At 44.7% G+C, this 14,283-nt stretch overlaps 1 protein-coding gene across 1 annotated transcript in view; it reads left to right on the top strand.

Annotated features, from left to right (window-relative positions):
• The window catches only part of atad5a (ATPase family AAA domain containing 5a), a 62,939-nt gene that overhangs the window by 35,489 nt on the left and 13,167 nt on the right, over positions 1-14,283 (top strand). The window contains exons 16-21 of the mRNA XM_070857934.1: positions 1,042-1,203; positions 2,484-2,629; positions 5,120-5,213; positions 6,562-6,626; positions 12,245-12,425; positions 13,566-13,768. Coding sequence (XP_070714035.1) covers positions 1,042-1,203; positions 2,484-2,629; positions 5,120-5,213; positions 6,562-6,626; positions 12,245-12,425; positions 13,566-13,768 — 851 coding nt within the window. The remainder of the gene's footprint in view (positions 1-1,041; positions 1,204-2,483; positions 2,630-5,119; positions 5,214-6,561; positions 6,627-12,244; positions 12,426-13,565; positions 13,769-14,283) is intronic.

The following is a 14,283-nucleotide window of genomic DNA, read 5'->3' as shown; positions in this document are numbered from 1 at the left end:
TTAATGGACATTCTTCTGGGTGAAGAAGAGGTGTGAGAAATTTAATTTGTTCAGGGCATAGAATGTTTTGAGGGTGTGGGGAGAAGGCGGGAATAAGAAGGGAGCTCCTTGTAATCAGCACAGAAAATGTTGGAAATCTCAGCGAGTCAGGCAGCATCTGTGGCAAGAGAAACAGTTAACGTTCAGGCCTTGTAATCCTGGTCTATAGTTGAGGTGGTGATTAATTAATGCAGTGTTGATTATCTTCTCACTTCTTGCTTTGTAACTTATCTACCTGAAGAGAGTGGTACAGGTGTGTTTCCAGGCATTTGCCAATGAAATACTAGAACTGGGTGCCTGGAGCTATTTAAAAGTCCCCTGGATGACATGATGGCAGGACTGACATATGAAGAAAGCCTGGATCGACTAGGCTTATATTCACTGGAATTTAGAAGAATGAGAGGGGATCTCATAGAAACATATAAAATTCTGATGGGATTAGATGCAGGAGGAATGTTCCCAATGTTGGGGAAGTCCAAAACCAGGGGTCACAGTCTAAGGATAAGGGGTAAGCCATTTAGGACCGAGATGAGGAGAAACTTCTTCACTCAAAGAGTGGTGAACCTGTGGAATTCTCTACTGCAGAGAGTTGTTGAGGCCAGTTCGTTGGATATATTCAAAAGGGAGTTAGATGTGACCCTTGCGGCTAAAGGGATCAAGGGGTATGGAGAGAAAGCAGGAATGGGGTACTGAGGTTGCATGATCAGCCATGATCTTATTGAATGGCGGTGCAGGCTCGAAGGGCCGAATGGCCTACTCCTGCACCTATTTTCTATGTTTCTCTGATCCTCCCCTGTGAAGGTAAGCCTGGATCTTCAGTCCACTCTCTCTATCTTCACCATCACTGCATGGTTGATGTGAGAAACCATATTGTGCGTAGTATCGTGTGTGCAAAGCATTTTCTACTGTCGAGATGAATTGCAGCTCCATTGGGCCTGTGTATCATAGTTATGCGATTCCTTTCTTTGGCTGTTAAAATGATTTAATCCCCCTTATCTGCAGGGAAAGCAAACTCTCCCAGAAAAACAGTCTCCTCGCCCAGGAAGGCACCCCTATCTCCGAAGCGAAGGAGCTTAAAGAAGAACCTCACACCTACATCTTTAGCCAATTTCTTCAAAGTTCCGTCGAAATCTAATAAAAGTGAAGAAACAGACAAACTTGAAGGTAAGGAGATGAACGATAAGAAAAAACTATTTCCCCCAGCTATATGCTTTCTCAACTCTGCCAGCACTCCAAGTGATCCTGTGTGACTGGGCTGGGAATGGAGTGGGGTGAGGGGGGGGGGGGATAGAGATCAGAAATTTCCTCCACCTTGATTCGAATTTTGTTGTCTTCAGAAATCGCGGTTGCTACCATTCTGTGACACAGGACTTTAGAGTCCCACCCTAGAAATATTTTCCAGTTGCTCCCATTGTGGGCATGTGGGAGATTGTGGCTGCAAACCCAGTTTCCAACACTGCTGTAAAAATAACACTCAGGTGAAGCGTATTGGGATGTTTTACTAGGTTAAAGGTGCTATATAAATGCAAGTTGTTTTTTTAACTTTTGACACTTTTTAACTAAAAACCAGTTTGCAAGCTAAGTAACGTTACTTAACCTACTGAATAGCTGGGATTCGTTTTTGAGAGTTGTGGAAATACACAGTAGATTGTGATGAAGGTTTTTAATAGAGTGGATTGAGAGAGAATATTTCCACTTGTGGGGAAGAGCATAACTAGAGGCCATCAATATAAGATTGTCACCAAGAAATCCAGTAGGGAATTCAGAAGAAACTTCTTTACCCAGAGAGTGGTGAGAATGTGGAACTCGCTGCCACAGGAAGTGGTTGAAGCGAATAGTATCGATGCATTTAAGGGGAGGCTAGACAAGCATATGAGGGAGAAGGGATTAGAGGGTTATGCTGATAGATTTAGATGAGGAAAGACGGTAGGAGGCTCGAGTGGAGCATAAACTTAGTTGGGCCGAATGGCCTGTTTCTGTGCTGTATATCCTATGTAATCCTATGTAAGTATCCTGTCCTCTCCCTTCACAAATGCTGACGCGGAGAAGATGTTTCCACTTGTGGGAGAGTCCAGAACTAGGGACCATAAATATAAGATAGTCACCTATAAATCCAATGGGGAATTCAGGAGAAACATCTTTACCCAGAGAGTGGTGAGAATGTGGAACTCGCTGCCACAGGGAGTGGTTGAGGCAAATAGCACTGATGCGTTTAAGGGGAAGCTGGATAAACACATGAGGGAGAAAGGAATAGAAGGATATGTCAATAGGGTGGGAGGGGGTTCTTGTGGAGCATAAACACCGGCATGGACTAGTTGGCCTGTTTCTGTGCTGTACAATCTGTGCACCAAGCATAATATGAAATCTGGGCCAAACTTCAAACTACACTTGGTGACGAAACCGAACTGAAGGAAAGTTGCTGAAGTTTTTCCTGCTCTTTTTAGACAAACCGCGGAAGAATTGTAAAGCCCAGAAAAGCGTCCCCCAAGTTGCGGAAGTGATTCTGATCCCCTCCGTGTCCGAGAGCAAAGACCTGGGCTGCGAAGAATCCAACAGAAAGAATGCCACGTCACTCATCCTGTTTGAGGAGGTATGTTTGTGTAAATACTCACTACAGTCAAGCTCACTTAAATGAATAACTGATAAAGGAGTAAAATGTTTAGAACAAAATCTTTGCCGATGGTAGCTGTCCCTGTTAAATGAGTAAAATGTTTAAATTAAATCGAGATTTATTTGTTTGTGTTTCACTGCTTTGTTAAAACTGATATCTTAAGCCCTTGAATTCCCTCCCTAAACCTCTCCGCCTCTCTACCTCTCTCTTTTAAGATGCTCCTTAAAACCATCTCTTTGACCAAGCTTTTGGTCACTTGTCTTAATATCTCCTTATGTGGCTCGGTGTCAAATTATGTTTGGTAACACTCCTGTGAAGCACCTTGGGATGTTTTACTACGTTAAAGGCACAATATAAATACAAACTGTTGCGCTCTTTTTACAAGCGTTTTTGTCTAGGGGTGAAAATCTCCCAGTAACCAATTCAGTGATCTTTCCGAGTCTCTTTCACCTCGTGAGGTGCTAGGGCTTGAGCATTTTTGGCAATCAATGTGACGAGTGCTTTTCATGATGTGGAAATGCCTCTTCAGGTGTTGTTGCTCGAGCTTTGTCTTCTCTTAGGCAGTCCCTTGGAGCCGAGGGTGACTTGCTCCACGCTAAACATGAGTTCTCAGGTGACTGAAGTGTCCAATGCGTGACCTCCAGTCTCTGTCACAGGTGAGGCAGATGGTGGTTGGAGAGACGGGTGGGTGGGGGGTGCCTGGGTTGCCACGTGCTACTTGCATAGTCGACGCTTGGCTTCAGCTTGCTCCCGGCGATAAGACTCTGTGTTCAGCGAGCTTTGTCATGCTGATCATGTGCCCAAATTTTAGTGGCTCGCAGCCCTCTGAGCAACAACCCAGTCTCTGAATAATGGAATCATTGCCTCTAAAGAAGCTGCTTTCTCCAGCAAGTAATTTCGATGCTGAATGGGCCAAAAGTTTCCCACTGTACAAATCACCAAACTGTTTGGTGTTTATCACAGTCATTTAAAAAAAAATTGTTGTGCCCCATAATTGTATTGTGAATATTGTAATGAAGCAAATGACATAAATACGCTTCCAGTTATCCTTAATAACTGAGACCGTTTTTCCAGTCCTGTCACTCCAATCCAGTTTGCATTACACTGCTAGCTTCTTGCCAAACTTGATACAGCAGGTAAAATGGATAGAAGAATAGAAAAGTAAATTAAATGACTTGGCAAAATCATTTTTCATTTGACCGTTTCCCTCTATACGTGGGAACTGAAATTGCACTCTGTAAAAATAAAATGGATGTGCTAAAGGTTTGAAGTGGAGAAACCCAAACTGCGGCCAGTGGTCACACGTGTCTGCAAGCTCGGCCAATCCTGGCCCTTGAGTGGAGAAGATTAAGGGGTGATCTAATTGGAGTGTTAAGGTGATTAAAGGATTTAACAGGGTAGGTGGAGAGAAAGTATTTTCTCAGGTGGGAGAGTCCAGAACAAGATGCCTTAAAATTAGAGCCAGGCCGTTCAAGGGTGAAGTCAGGAAGCTCTGCTTCACACCGATGTGGAACACTTTCCCCCAAAATGCTGTTGAGGCTGGGGGTCAATTGACCATTTCAAAACTAAAATTTATAGTTTTTTTGTTTGGCAAGGACACTAAGGGTTACAGAACCAAGGCAGGTGGATGGAGTTAATATACAGATCAGCCATGATCTAATTGAGTGGCGGAACAGGCTCGAGGGGCTGAATGGTGGTCTCCTGTTCCTATAAAGGCCAGGCAGCTCACTTTCTATTTGTCTCTCTACGTGCTTCACTCAGAATTGTGAACCTGTGGAATTCTCTACCACAGAAAGTTGTTTCTATGTTTTCTATGCTGCTTTGTCCTGTTTGAATTTTATGGTGTTTCGGAAAGGCCGTTCTCGACACTTGTATTACTGGATAAATCCTAAATCAGAGTGCCAAGATCTATTGGTATCCGCTGCCTAAGATCCATGCAAGTTAATGAGAACATGGATTCAGACTTTACATGTGGCCCAGGGAGTTTCATTGCTCTGCACCTAAGTGTTGCACAGAGACCGAAAGCTTGGACGCTCCTGGTTTAAAGGAATGATCCAAGGTAACGGCCACACAATTATCTTTAACTATTGCCAATCCTTCAAAGCCGCTGGGTCAAAATCCTGGAACTCCCTCGTAACAGCACTGTGGGAGCACCTTCACCACACGGACTGCAGCGGTTCAAGAAGGCGGCTCACCACCACCTTCTCATGGGCAGCTAGGGATGGGCAATAAATGCCGGCCTTGCCAGCGACGCCCACATCCCATGAACACGTTTTTTAAATGTGTGTGTGAAGGCGGAGGGGAAAGCACTCTGCCTATAAATTTCAAACATAGTACATCATCTCATAATTGACATGTCACTTCCAAGGATGGGAAGCTGCAACATACCGCATCTACCACACGTGTCTCCAGACTCTGCTGCTCTTTGCTTTTAATGATGCTCTTGCTCCTTATTCTCATCTCCAATAGGTAGATGTAATATTTGACGACGATGCTGGATTTCTAAATGCAATTAAGACCTTCATGGCAACTGCAAAGCGGCCGGTTATACTCACCACCACTGGTAAGCATCCGTAGCGGTTTTTTTAAAAAGAGATACATTCTGTTAAAGCCAAGGTGAAACCCTTTCATTTCCTCGTGCTAGGTGATTAACCGTCACGTGACACTGGTCGTGTAATTTCCATAGCTTTCTGCCGATAGCAATGAGCTGCTTCATATTCCTCCCATCTCTTCACACAGGCACCAGTTACTGGCATGCCTTTACTAGAAACTTAAAGGTCGACTCCTTGTTATTTCTCTGCATGAGGATTCGAAGGTCTGTGAACATCGAAACTTTGATAAAATCTACCTCGAGTGTATTTTACAATAGGTTCAATGTTACCGCGGACGGGATCTTGGACTTTATCAATAGAGGCTTGGAGTACAAAAGCAAGGAAGTTAATGTTAAACCTTTCTAAATCACTGGTTAGATCTCAGCTGGAGTATTGTGGACAATTCTGGGCACCACACTTTAGGAAGGATGTCAAGGCCTTGGAGAGAGTACACAGCAGATTTACCAGACTGGTTCTGGGGGATGAGGGACTTCAGTTACGTGGAGAAGCTGGGGTTGTTCTCCTTTAGAGCAGAGAAGGTTAAGGGGAGATTTGATAGAGGTGTTCAAAATGATGAGGAGTTCTGATGGAGACATGGACATCTATGTTCGAGAGAAGTTGAAGTTCTGAAGGGGTGCTGTATTGTACCATCTTTTGGATGACATGTTAAACCGAGGTCCTGTCTCTGCCTGTTCAGGCGAATGTTACCCGCATTACTATGTGAACGATATGGGATTAGAGTAAGAGAAGGAAGGAGAGGTTTATAATCTGAGTTGGTACTGAGTCAGGGTTAGGATTAATACTGAACCTTGCTCAACTCCGTGGCAGCCAGAGAAAAACCCGTCAAATACGACATCAAATAAATTCCTACTGGAAATGGGGAGCCTGGGTGGACAAGCCCGTATGCTATCAAACTACGATCTAGTGGTTGCCCTAAATAAAGTAGTTTTCCTTCTTTTAAAAATTCAAAATGATGGTCTCGACGGATCTGTCTGCCATCACATTGTGGCAGATGTACCCACCAAAGTTCCCCATAAGATGCGCGTTTCCGCGCACTGATCTGGGGGTCCCCCGCGCAGGCCGCTCACCAGCTGTTGCCGCCGGTAAAGATGCCACGCAACAAATTTAAAGGAACAACACACACACACACACAAACATTTCGAGGGAGCATTGGTGCCCACCCAGTAACCTGGGAAGCTCTATTGGCAGCTGCAGAACTTGTTTGTGTCCTGTTGTGTGCGAGTACCTCTGGCTGTTGAAGTATTGTACTTTTTAAACATTGAATAGTTATCGGCCCTTGTGTTTGTTACTGATCCTCAGATCCCAACTTCAGTTTAATGTTTGAGTGCTGCTTCGAAGAAATCTGCTTCAAAGTGCCATCCTTGGTAAGTTTTGATTGTTCTAGTTTGTGATGAAACATCTTTAGTGAACTGATAAGTTCTCGGGTGTCCTTGGCCAATACTTAACCCTCAAACAGCACGTAAAACAGATTATCTGGTTATTATCTCATTGCTGTTTGTCAGAGCTTGCTGTGTGCAAATCGGCTGGTGTATTTCTATTACAAAAGTGACTATACTTCAAAAAGTACTTCATTGGCAGTGAAGTGCTTTGGGGTGCCCTGAGGTCATGAAAGGCGCTATATAAATGCACGTTCTTTTTTTTTTGCTTGGGTCTGAGTGTAATGAAATTTCTGTCGCCTGTTCTCCCTCCCTCCCTCCCTCCCTCTTGTAGGTACTGACTGGTCTGTGGTACAGTCTTATGGGCACTCTTACCCCTCCAATCCTTCACCCGAGTGTTGGCAAGCTCTCGGCAACGGAAGACATTATAAACAAAGCCCAATCCTGCCCTCGGCTTAACACTTGCACCGGCAGAGGGCGATCAGTGAGGAGCCAAAATCCTGTGTGTGGTTTACCTCCGGCCCAGCAATATGGAGTTGGGTTGTAATTCTCCCCACAGCCCCTCCTATTGCTTCCATCAGAGAAATGAATTACAGACCAGGGATAAAAAAAATGGCACCCATGAAATATTTTGGAAAGCCTACACCCAAGCTGCAGTTTAAAATGTAGACAATCCAAACATGCCCTTACTGTGGAGGGTTCTCAAACGCTCACCATGTATTTATAAGCCATTTTGGTCATAATATCTGACTCTGTAAACGGTGACATTTATGCATCAATTTGTGGCTTCTCTACGTTTTCCTCAACACATGAACAGAGGAGGCTTAGGGGAGACGTAATTAAGGTGTATAAAATAATGAGGGGTCTAGATAGGTTGGATAGGAAGGACCTATTTCCCTTAGCAGAGGGGTCAATAACCAGGGGGCATAGAATTAAAGTAATTGGTAGGAGGTTTAGAGGGAAGTTGAGAACTTTTTACACCCAGAGGGTGGTGGGGGTCTGGAACTCACTGCCTTGAAAGGGTGGTAGAGGCAGAAACCCTCACCACATTTAAAAAGTACTTGGGAGTACCATAACCTACAGGGCTACGGACCAAGAGCTGGAAAGTGGGATTAGGCTGGATGGCGCTTTGTCGGCCGGCACGGACACAATGGGCCAAATGGCCTCCTTCTGTGCCGTATATTTCTATGATTGATTTCTATGACAGCTCATCCACAGCGCTGTTTTGAGGGAGCTAAACTTCCTTCTCCATCACACCAGACAGTAAGAAATCCAGCAGGAGAACATTACCGGATATCTCTTGGGTGGATTACAGGATTGAAATGACTTGTGTAACCAGTTTACAAAACTGTCTTGAAGTTCAGTCAGATGTAGCTTTGCCGCACCAGGAACTCAATTATTCAGCACACCAATTGCGAATGGCGCTGTTAGCCATCGAACACTAGTCATGTGATATATCCAGATGCATTATCCTCAGAATATTCATCTGAAAAGGGCAGCCCAAGAAGCTTCAAATATGAGCATAACACCTGTTTTCCTATTGTCCCCAAGTGGTGCATTAACTGTAGGCAGTGGATAACGACTTGGAAGAAGGGACTGAGTGTAACGTGGCCAAGTTTGCTGATGATACAAAGATGGGAGGAAAAGCAATGTGTGAGGAGGACACAAAAAATCTGCAAAAGGACATAGACAGACTAAGTGAGTGGGCAAAAAATTGGCAGATGGAGTATAATGTTGGAAAGTGTGAGGTCATGCACTTTGGCAGAAAAAAAATCAAAAAGCAAGTTATTATTTAAATGGAGAAAGATTGCAAAGTGCCGCAGTACAGTGGGACCTGGGGGTACTTGTACATGAAACACAAAAGGATAGTGTGCAGGTACAGCAATGATCAGGAAGGCCAATGGTATCTTGGCCTTTATTGCAAAGGGGATGGAGTATAAAAGCAGGGAAGTCTTGCTACAGCTATATAAGGTATTGGTGAGGCCACACCTGGAATACTGCGTGCAGTTTTAGTTTCTATATTTACGAAAGGATATACAGGCAACTCTCGATTATCTGGGACCCTCGGGGATTGGGCTATGCTGGGTAAACGATTTCTCCGTTAGAGCGATTCACATTCTAAAGTTAAAACCCGATGCCTTCTCGGGCCGAAATTTTAAATCCCGTTACACTGGTTTCCCGTTAGATCCGTGTGCGGATAATCGAGAGTTGCCTGTACTTGCTTTGGAGGCAGTTGAGAGAAGGTTCACTAGGTTGATTCCGGGGATGGGGGGGGTTGACTTATGAGGAAAGGTTGAGAAGTTTGGACCTCTACTCATTGAAATTCAGAAGAATGAGAGGTGATCTTATCGAAATGTATAAGATTATGAGGGGACTTGACAAGGTGGATGCAGAGAGGATGTTTCCACTGATGGGGGAGGCTAGAACTAGGGGGCATGATCTTAGAATAAGGGGCCACCCATTTAAAACGGAGATGAGGTGAAATTTCTTCTCGGAGGTTGTAAATCTGTGGAATTCGCTGCCTCAGAGAGCTGTGGAAGCTGGGACATTGAATAAATTTAAGACAGAAATAGACAGTTTCTTAAACAATAAGGGGTTATGGGGAGCGGGCGGGGAAGTGGAACCGAGTCCATGATCAGATCAGCCATGATCGTATTAAATGGCGGAGCAGGCTCGAGGGGCCTACTCCTGTTCCTATTATGTTCTTATAACCTGCAAACCCACCTGGCAACACCACTTGGAATGTGTGGGTTGCACAAAGGAGTGACCCTTAACCTTTTTAATATCTTGTAGTCGAATCTCAATTATCCACCTTCCTATCATCTACCATCCTGATTATATACCTCAATTCACGCGGAACAAAGCATTGCCTGGGGCACTGCTGGCTTCATTTGTTGTTTGCATTCCATTTGTTGGTGATTAAAGTTGCATCCTGTTTCATTTGCTGTTTGTGTTGAACTTGTCTTCACTCCCATGCCTAGGATATTCTGTTCTGCGTGTCGATTCCCGAAATTGGCGAACTTGTGATTTCCTGGTGGGAACAAGGGAGGGGAGTCCCCTCCATTATGATGGATTATGTGTAATCCAAAATGTAACCTGATGCTACCCTCCCAATTAAGGCTATTGTCTTCATAGAATCATAGGAATTTACAACACGGAAAGAGGCCACTTTGGCCCATCGTGTCCGCACCAGCCGACCAAGTGCTATCCAGCCTAATCCCACTTTCCAGCTCTTGGTCCGTAGCCCTGTAGATTACGGCACTTTAAGTGCACATCCAAGTATTTTTTAAATGTGGTGAGGGTTTCTGCCTCTACCACCCTTTCAGGCAGTGAGTTCCAGACCCCCACCACCCTCTGGGTGAAGAAATCTCCTCTCGTATCTCCTCTAAACCTCCCCCCAATTAATTTAAAACAATGCCCACTGGTTGTTGACCCCTCTGCTAAGGGAAACAGGTCCTTCCTATCCACTCTATCCAGGCCCCTCATAGTTTTATACACCTCAATCAGGTCCCCTCTCAGCCTCCTCTGTTCCAAAGAAAACAGACCCAGCATCTCCAATCTTTCCTCATAGCCAAACTCTCCAGTCCAGGCAACATTCTTGTAAATCCCCCCTGCACCCTTTCCAGTGCAATCACATCTTTCCTGTAATATGGTGACCAGAACTGCACACAGTACTCCAGCTGTGGCCTGACCAGTGTTTTATACAGTTTAAGCATAACCTAATTGCTCTTGTATTCCATGCCTTGACTAATAAAGGCAAGTATTCCATATGCCTTCTTAACCACCTTATCTACCTTCTGGGATCTGTAGACCTGCACTCCAAGGCCCCTTTGTTTCTCTACACTTTTCAGTGTCGTACCACTTAATGTGTATTCCCTTGCCTTGTTAGACCTCCCAAATGCATTACCTCACACTTATCTGGATTGAATTCCATTTGCCACTGTTCTGCCTGCCTGATCAGTACATTGATATCTTCTTGCAGTCTACAGCTTTCTTCTTCTTTATCAACCACACAGCCTATTTTAGTATCATCTGTAAACTTCTTAATCATACCCCCAACATTGAAGTCCAAGTCATTAATATATACCACAAAAAGCAAGGGACCCAGCACTGAACCCTGCAGAACCCCACTGGAAACAGCCTTCCAGTCTCAAAAACACCCATCAACTATTACCCTTTGCTTCCTGCCTCTGAGCCAATTTTGGATCCAACTTGCCACTTTGCCCTGGATCCCATGAACTTTTACTTTCGTGACCAGTCTGCCATGTGGGACCTTATCAAAAGCTTTGCTAAAATCCATATACATTACATCATGCGCACTTCCCTCATTGACCCTCCTGGTTACCTCCTCAAAAAATTCAATCAAGTTAGTCAGACACGACTTTCCCTTAACAAATCCGTGCTGACTGTCCTTGATTAATCCATGTCTTTCCAATTGAAGATTTATCCTGTCCCTCAGGATTTTTTCCAATAATTTTCCCACCACCGAGGTTAGTGATTACTCGGTCTATCCCTTTCTCCCTTTTTAAAAACAAGTACACCATTAGCAATCCTCTGACACCGCACCTGTACCCAAAGAGGACTGAAAATGATGGTCAGAGCCTCTGCTATTTCCTCTTTTTTGCTTCTCTTAGCCTGGGATACATTTCATCCGGGCCTGGGGATTTATCCACTTTCAAAACTGCTAAGCCCCTTAATACTTCCTCTTTCACTATGTTTATCTCGTCTAATATTTCACACTCTTCCCTTATTACAAAGTCTGCATCGCCCCTCTCTCATGAAAACAGATGCAAAGAATTCATTAAGAATACATCAGTCCTCCAGTCTTCTGCCTCCACACAGATTTCCTTTGTGGTCTCTAATAGGCCCCAATCTTTCTCTAGTTATCCTTTTGCTCTTAATGTATTTATAAAACACCTTTGGGTTTTCCCTGATTTTACTTGCCAACATTCTTTCATGCTTTCTCTTTGCTTTCCTGATATCTTTTTTAATTGCACCACTGCACCACTTATACTCCTCTAGAGTTTCTGCAATACCCTGTATGTTTCTCCAAATGTCCCAGGCGAGACATTGAAATATGAAGTGCTTTCACTTAGTCCAGTAATGAGTTTTATTTTATCAAAGTGAGTAGGACGGGGCTTGTGGTAAGACTCACAGTAAAGAGTCTATTTTACAGCAAGCAGAGTCTCCATAAACTGCAGCAAACCGAACTCGTGACCAAAACTACAGCAACATCTCCCGATTAAAAGCAGATTATTTCTCCTGTAAAAGGCAGTTACATAAATACAAATTTGTAGAATCTTGCAATGCAGAAGGAGGCCATTTGGTCCATCGTGCCTGTGCCAACTCTTTGAAAGAGCTGTCCAATTTAGTCCCCCGCACACAGCTTTTTCCTCACAACCTTGCAGATGATGTGTGTATAATCAATCCCAGTCACTTATCACAGTGCGATTGACGGAGGGGATTATCCAATCATCTCCATTCTGGCTGGGGCTTGTGGTGTCATTATATATGCAGCTGTATTTTAGTCCAAATACTCTAGCCAATAAGGATGTTATAAGTGACTTAGCCCAGTGTAGGACTTAGTTTTCTTTTCTTCACACCAGGTAAACGTTGCCAGCTACCTTCAGCTCTTGTGCCTAGCTGAAAATTTACGGACCGATGCGAAGGACCTCACTGCACTCCTTGCTCTCAATAAATGCGATATACGACAGAGTATTCTCCACCTGCAGTTCTGGGTGAGAAGTGGGGGTGGCTACCAAGTGGATAAGCTTCTCCCTGCTGAAGGTGGGTGCCAGCTGTATAACTGGATGCTTCCCAAATGAATGACAGGAGATTTGTAATATTAAACTGAGAATTTTGAATTGCTTTGATCTGATCATTCTCCAGCCCATCAATATTTACTATGTCTGGTAAGTCCTAAGAAATTCCAGTATCCTGGGTCAGCCATTTATAAAAACAAAAGTATTTCAGCATTAGCCGAAAAATCACCAAGATTACAGGAATAAAGCTACTCCTATATTGATGCAGTCCAGTTACAGACATACTAAAATGATGGGACAGGAAAGGACCAGCCGATCCATCAAGCCCATTGACTCTTTATTTCTTCCCAATGCTGGCATCTATTTTGAGGAGCGGCCTGACTAATTGGCTTTTAAAGACTTGTTTCCCAACCAATCGAGTTTTAACAAGTCTAAAGATTAAGTTAATCTTTGACCTGTCAAAGCAGGGAGGCCAGTTCCCATTGGTGGCCTTGGAAACCCAGTCACACCCTGGGGATAATCGTTCTTTTAAAGAAATGTTCTAATGTTAAATTAAGCTTTGATCCCCAAACCCATCTTTCCTTATCCCTCTAATGGGACAAATAACTAATTAGAACTCCTCATCATCATTATAAGCAGTCCCTCGGAATCGAGGAAGACTTGCTTCCACTCTTAAAATGAGTCCTTTGGTGAGTGAACAGTCCAATATGAGAATTACAGTCTCTGTCACAGGTGGGACAGACAGTGGTTGAGGGAAGGGGAGGGTGGGACTGGTTTGCCGCACGCTCCTTCCGCTGCCTGCGCTTGATTTCTGCATGCTCTCGACGACGAGACTCGAGGTGCTTGGCGCCCTCCCGGATGCACTTCCTCCACTTAGGACGGTCTTTGGCCACGGACTCCCAGGTGTCAGTACCACTCTGTAGTTTAAAATATATTTTTAACAATGAAGTAAAAAGAAGCTGCATGACACACAGGGTCCCTCTTGTCTAACAGTCATTTCACCAGTTGGGGAAGATGGGTTGGGGGCTGCTGGTTACTGTCCCCTATTTTTTTGTATGCACTATAATGTATACTTGTTCCAAAATCAGAAATGTACTTTTTGTATTAAATAGTTGCCGTTACCTTATGATGTACATTTCATCGTTGTTTCATTTATAAACACAAGGAATGAGCCTGGTTCCGAGCCCGGCCGAGGGAGATTCAGTCGAAAATGCTGTTGTTGCTGAGGGCACCCTGGAGGATCCTTCAAAGGACGGCTCCATTGTGAGGACGCAGGATGTTCCCAAATGCAACACTGGATGTGCGGAGAGCCTGCTTGGCTTCAAAAACATTGCAGGACCTTCAAATGATCTCTTTTCTGTGTTCAAGGTAACTGCTCCCCACCGTCAAATAGCCCATGAGCTGACACTCCCCGTTCGAGGTTCCCGTGTAAATTGTGGTCAATTGGGGCAGAGGGGGGTGGGGGGGGTCCCAGTGGGAGTCGGCACCTTCAGGGAAGGCTGGGTGAGGGGGCACCTGTCGAACCGTTTCCCAGCAGGGGTCGGCACCTTCAGGGAAGGGGAGGGGGGGGAATAAAACTGGAAGAACAGTTTGAAGAGCTGATCGCTTGATCCTTCTAGTCGGCCCGCCCAAGCCAGACCGGTCGAGCGACAGGAGCGAGACTAAAGGCCAGTCCATCACCCCTCCTGGCCGGGGGCTGAGAGTCAGGCTAACGACCTGTCCGACTAACGGAAACAGCCCAGAGACAAGACGAGCCTGTTACAGATTGGCCAGTGTAAGAACATAGAAGCAGGAGAAGGCCATACAGCCCCTCGAGCCTGCTCAGCCATTCAATAAGATCATGGCTGATCTGATCTTGGCCTCAACTCTACTTTCCTGCCTGT

The sequence above is a fragment of the Pristiophorus japonicus genome, chromosome 16 (genome assembly GCF_044704955.1).
Source record: "Pristiophorus japonicus isolate sPriJap1 chromosome 16, sPriJap1.hap1, whole genome shotgun sequence".
In the NCBI taxonomy this organism is placed as follows: Eukaryota; Metazoa; Chordata; class Chondrichthyes; family Pristiophoridae; genus Pristiophorus; species Pristiophorus japonicus.
Note: the sequence above shows the minus strand (reverse complement) of the source record. Positions and strands in the feature narration are given on the sequence as shown.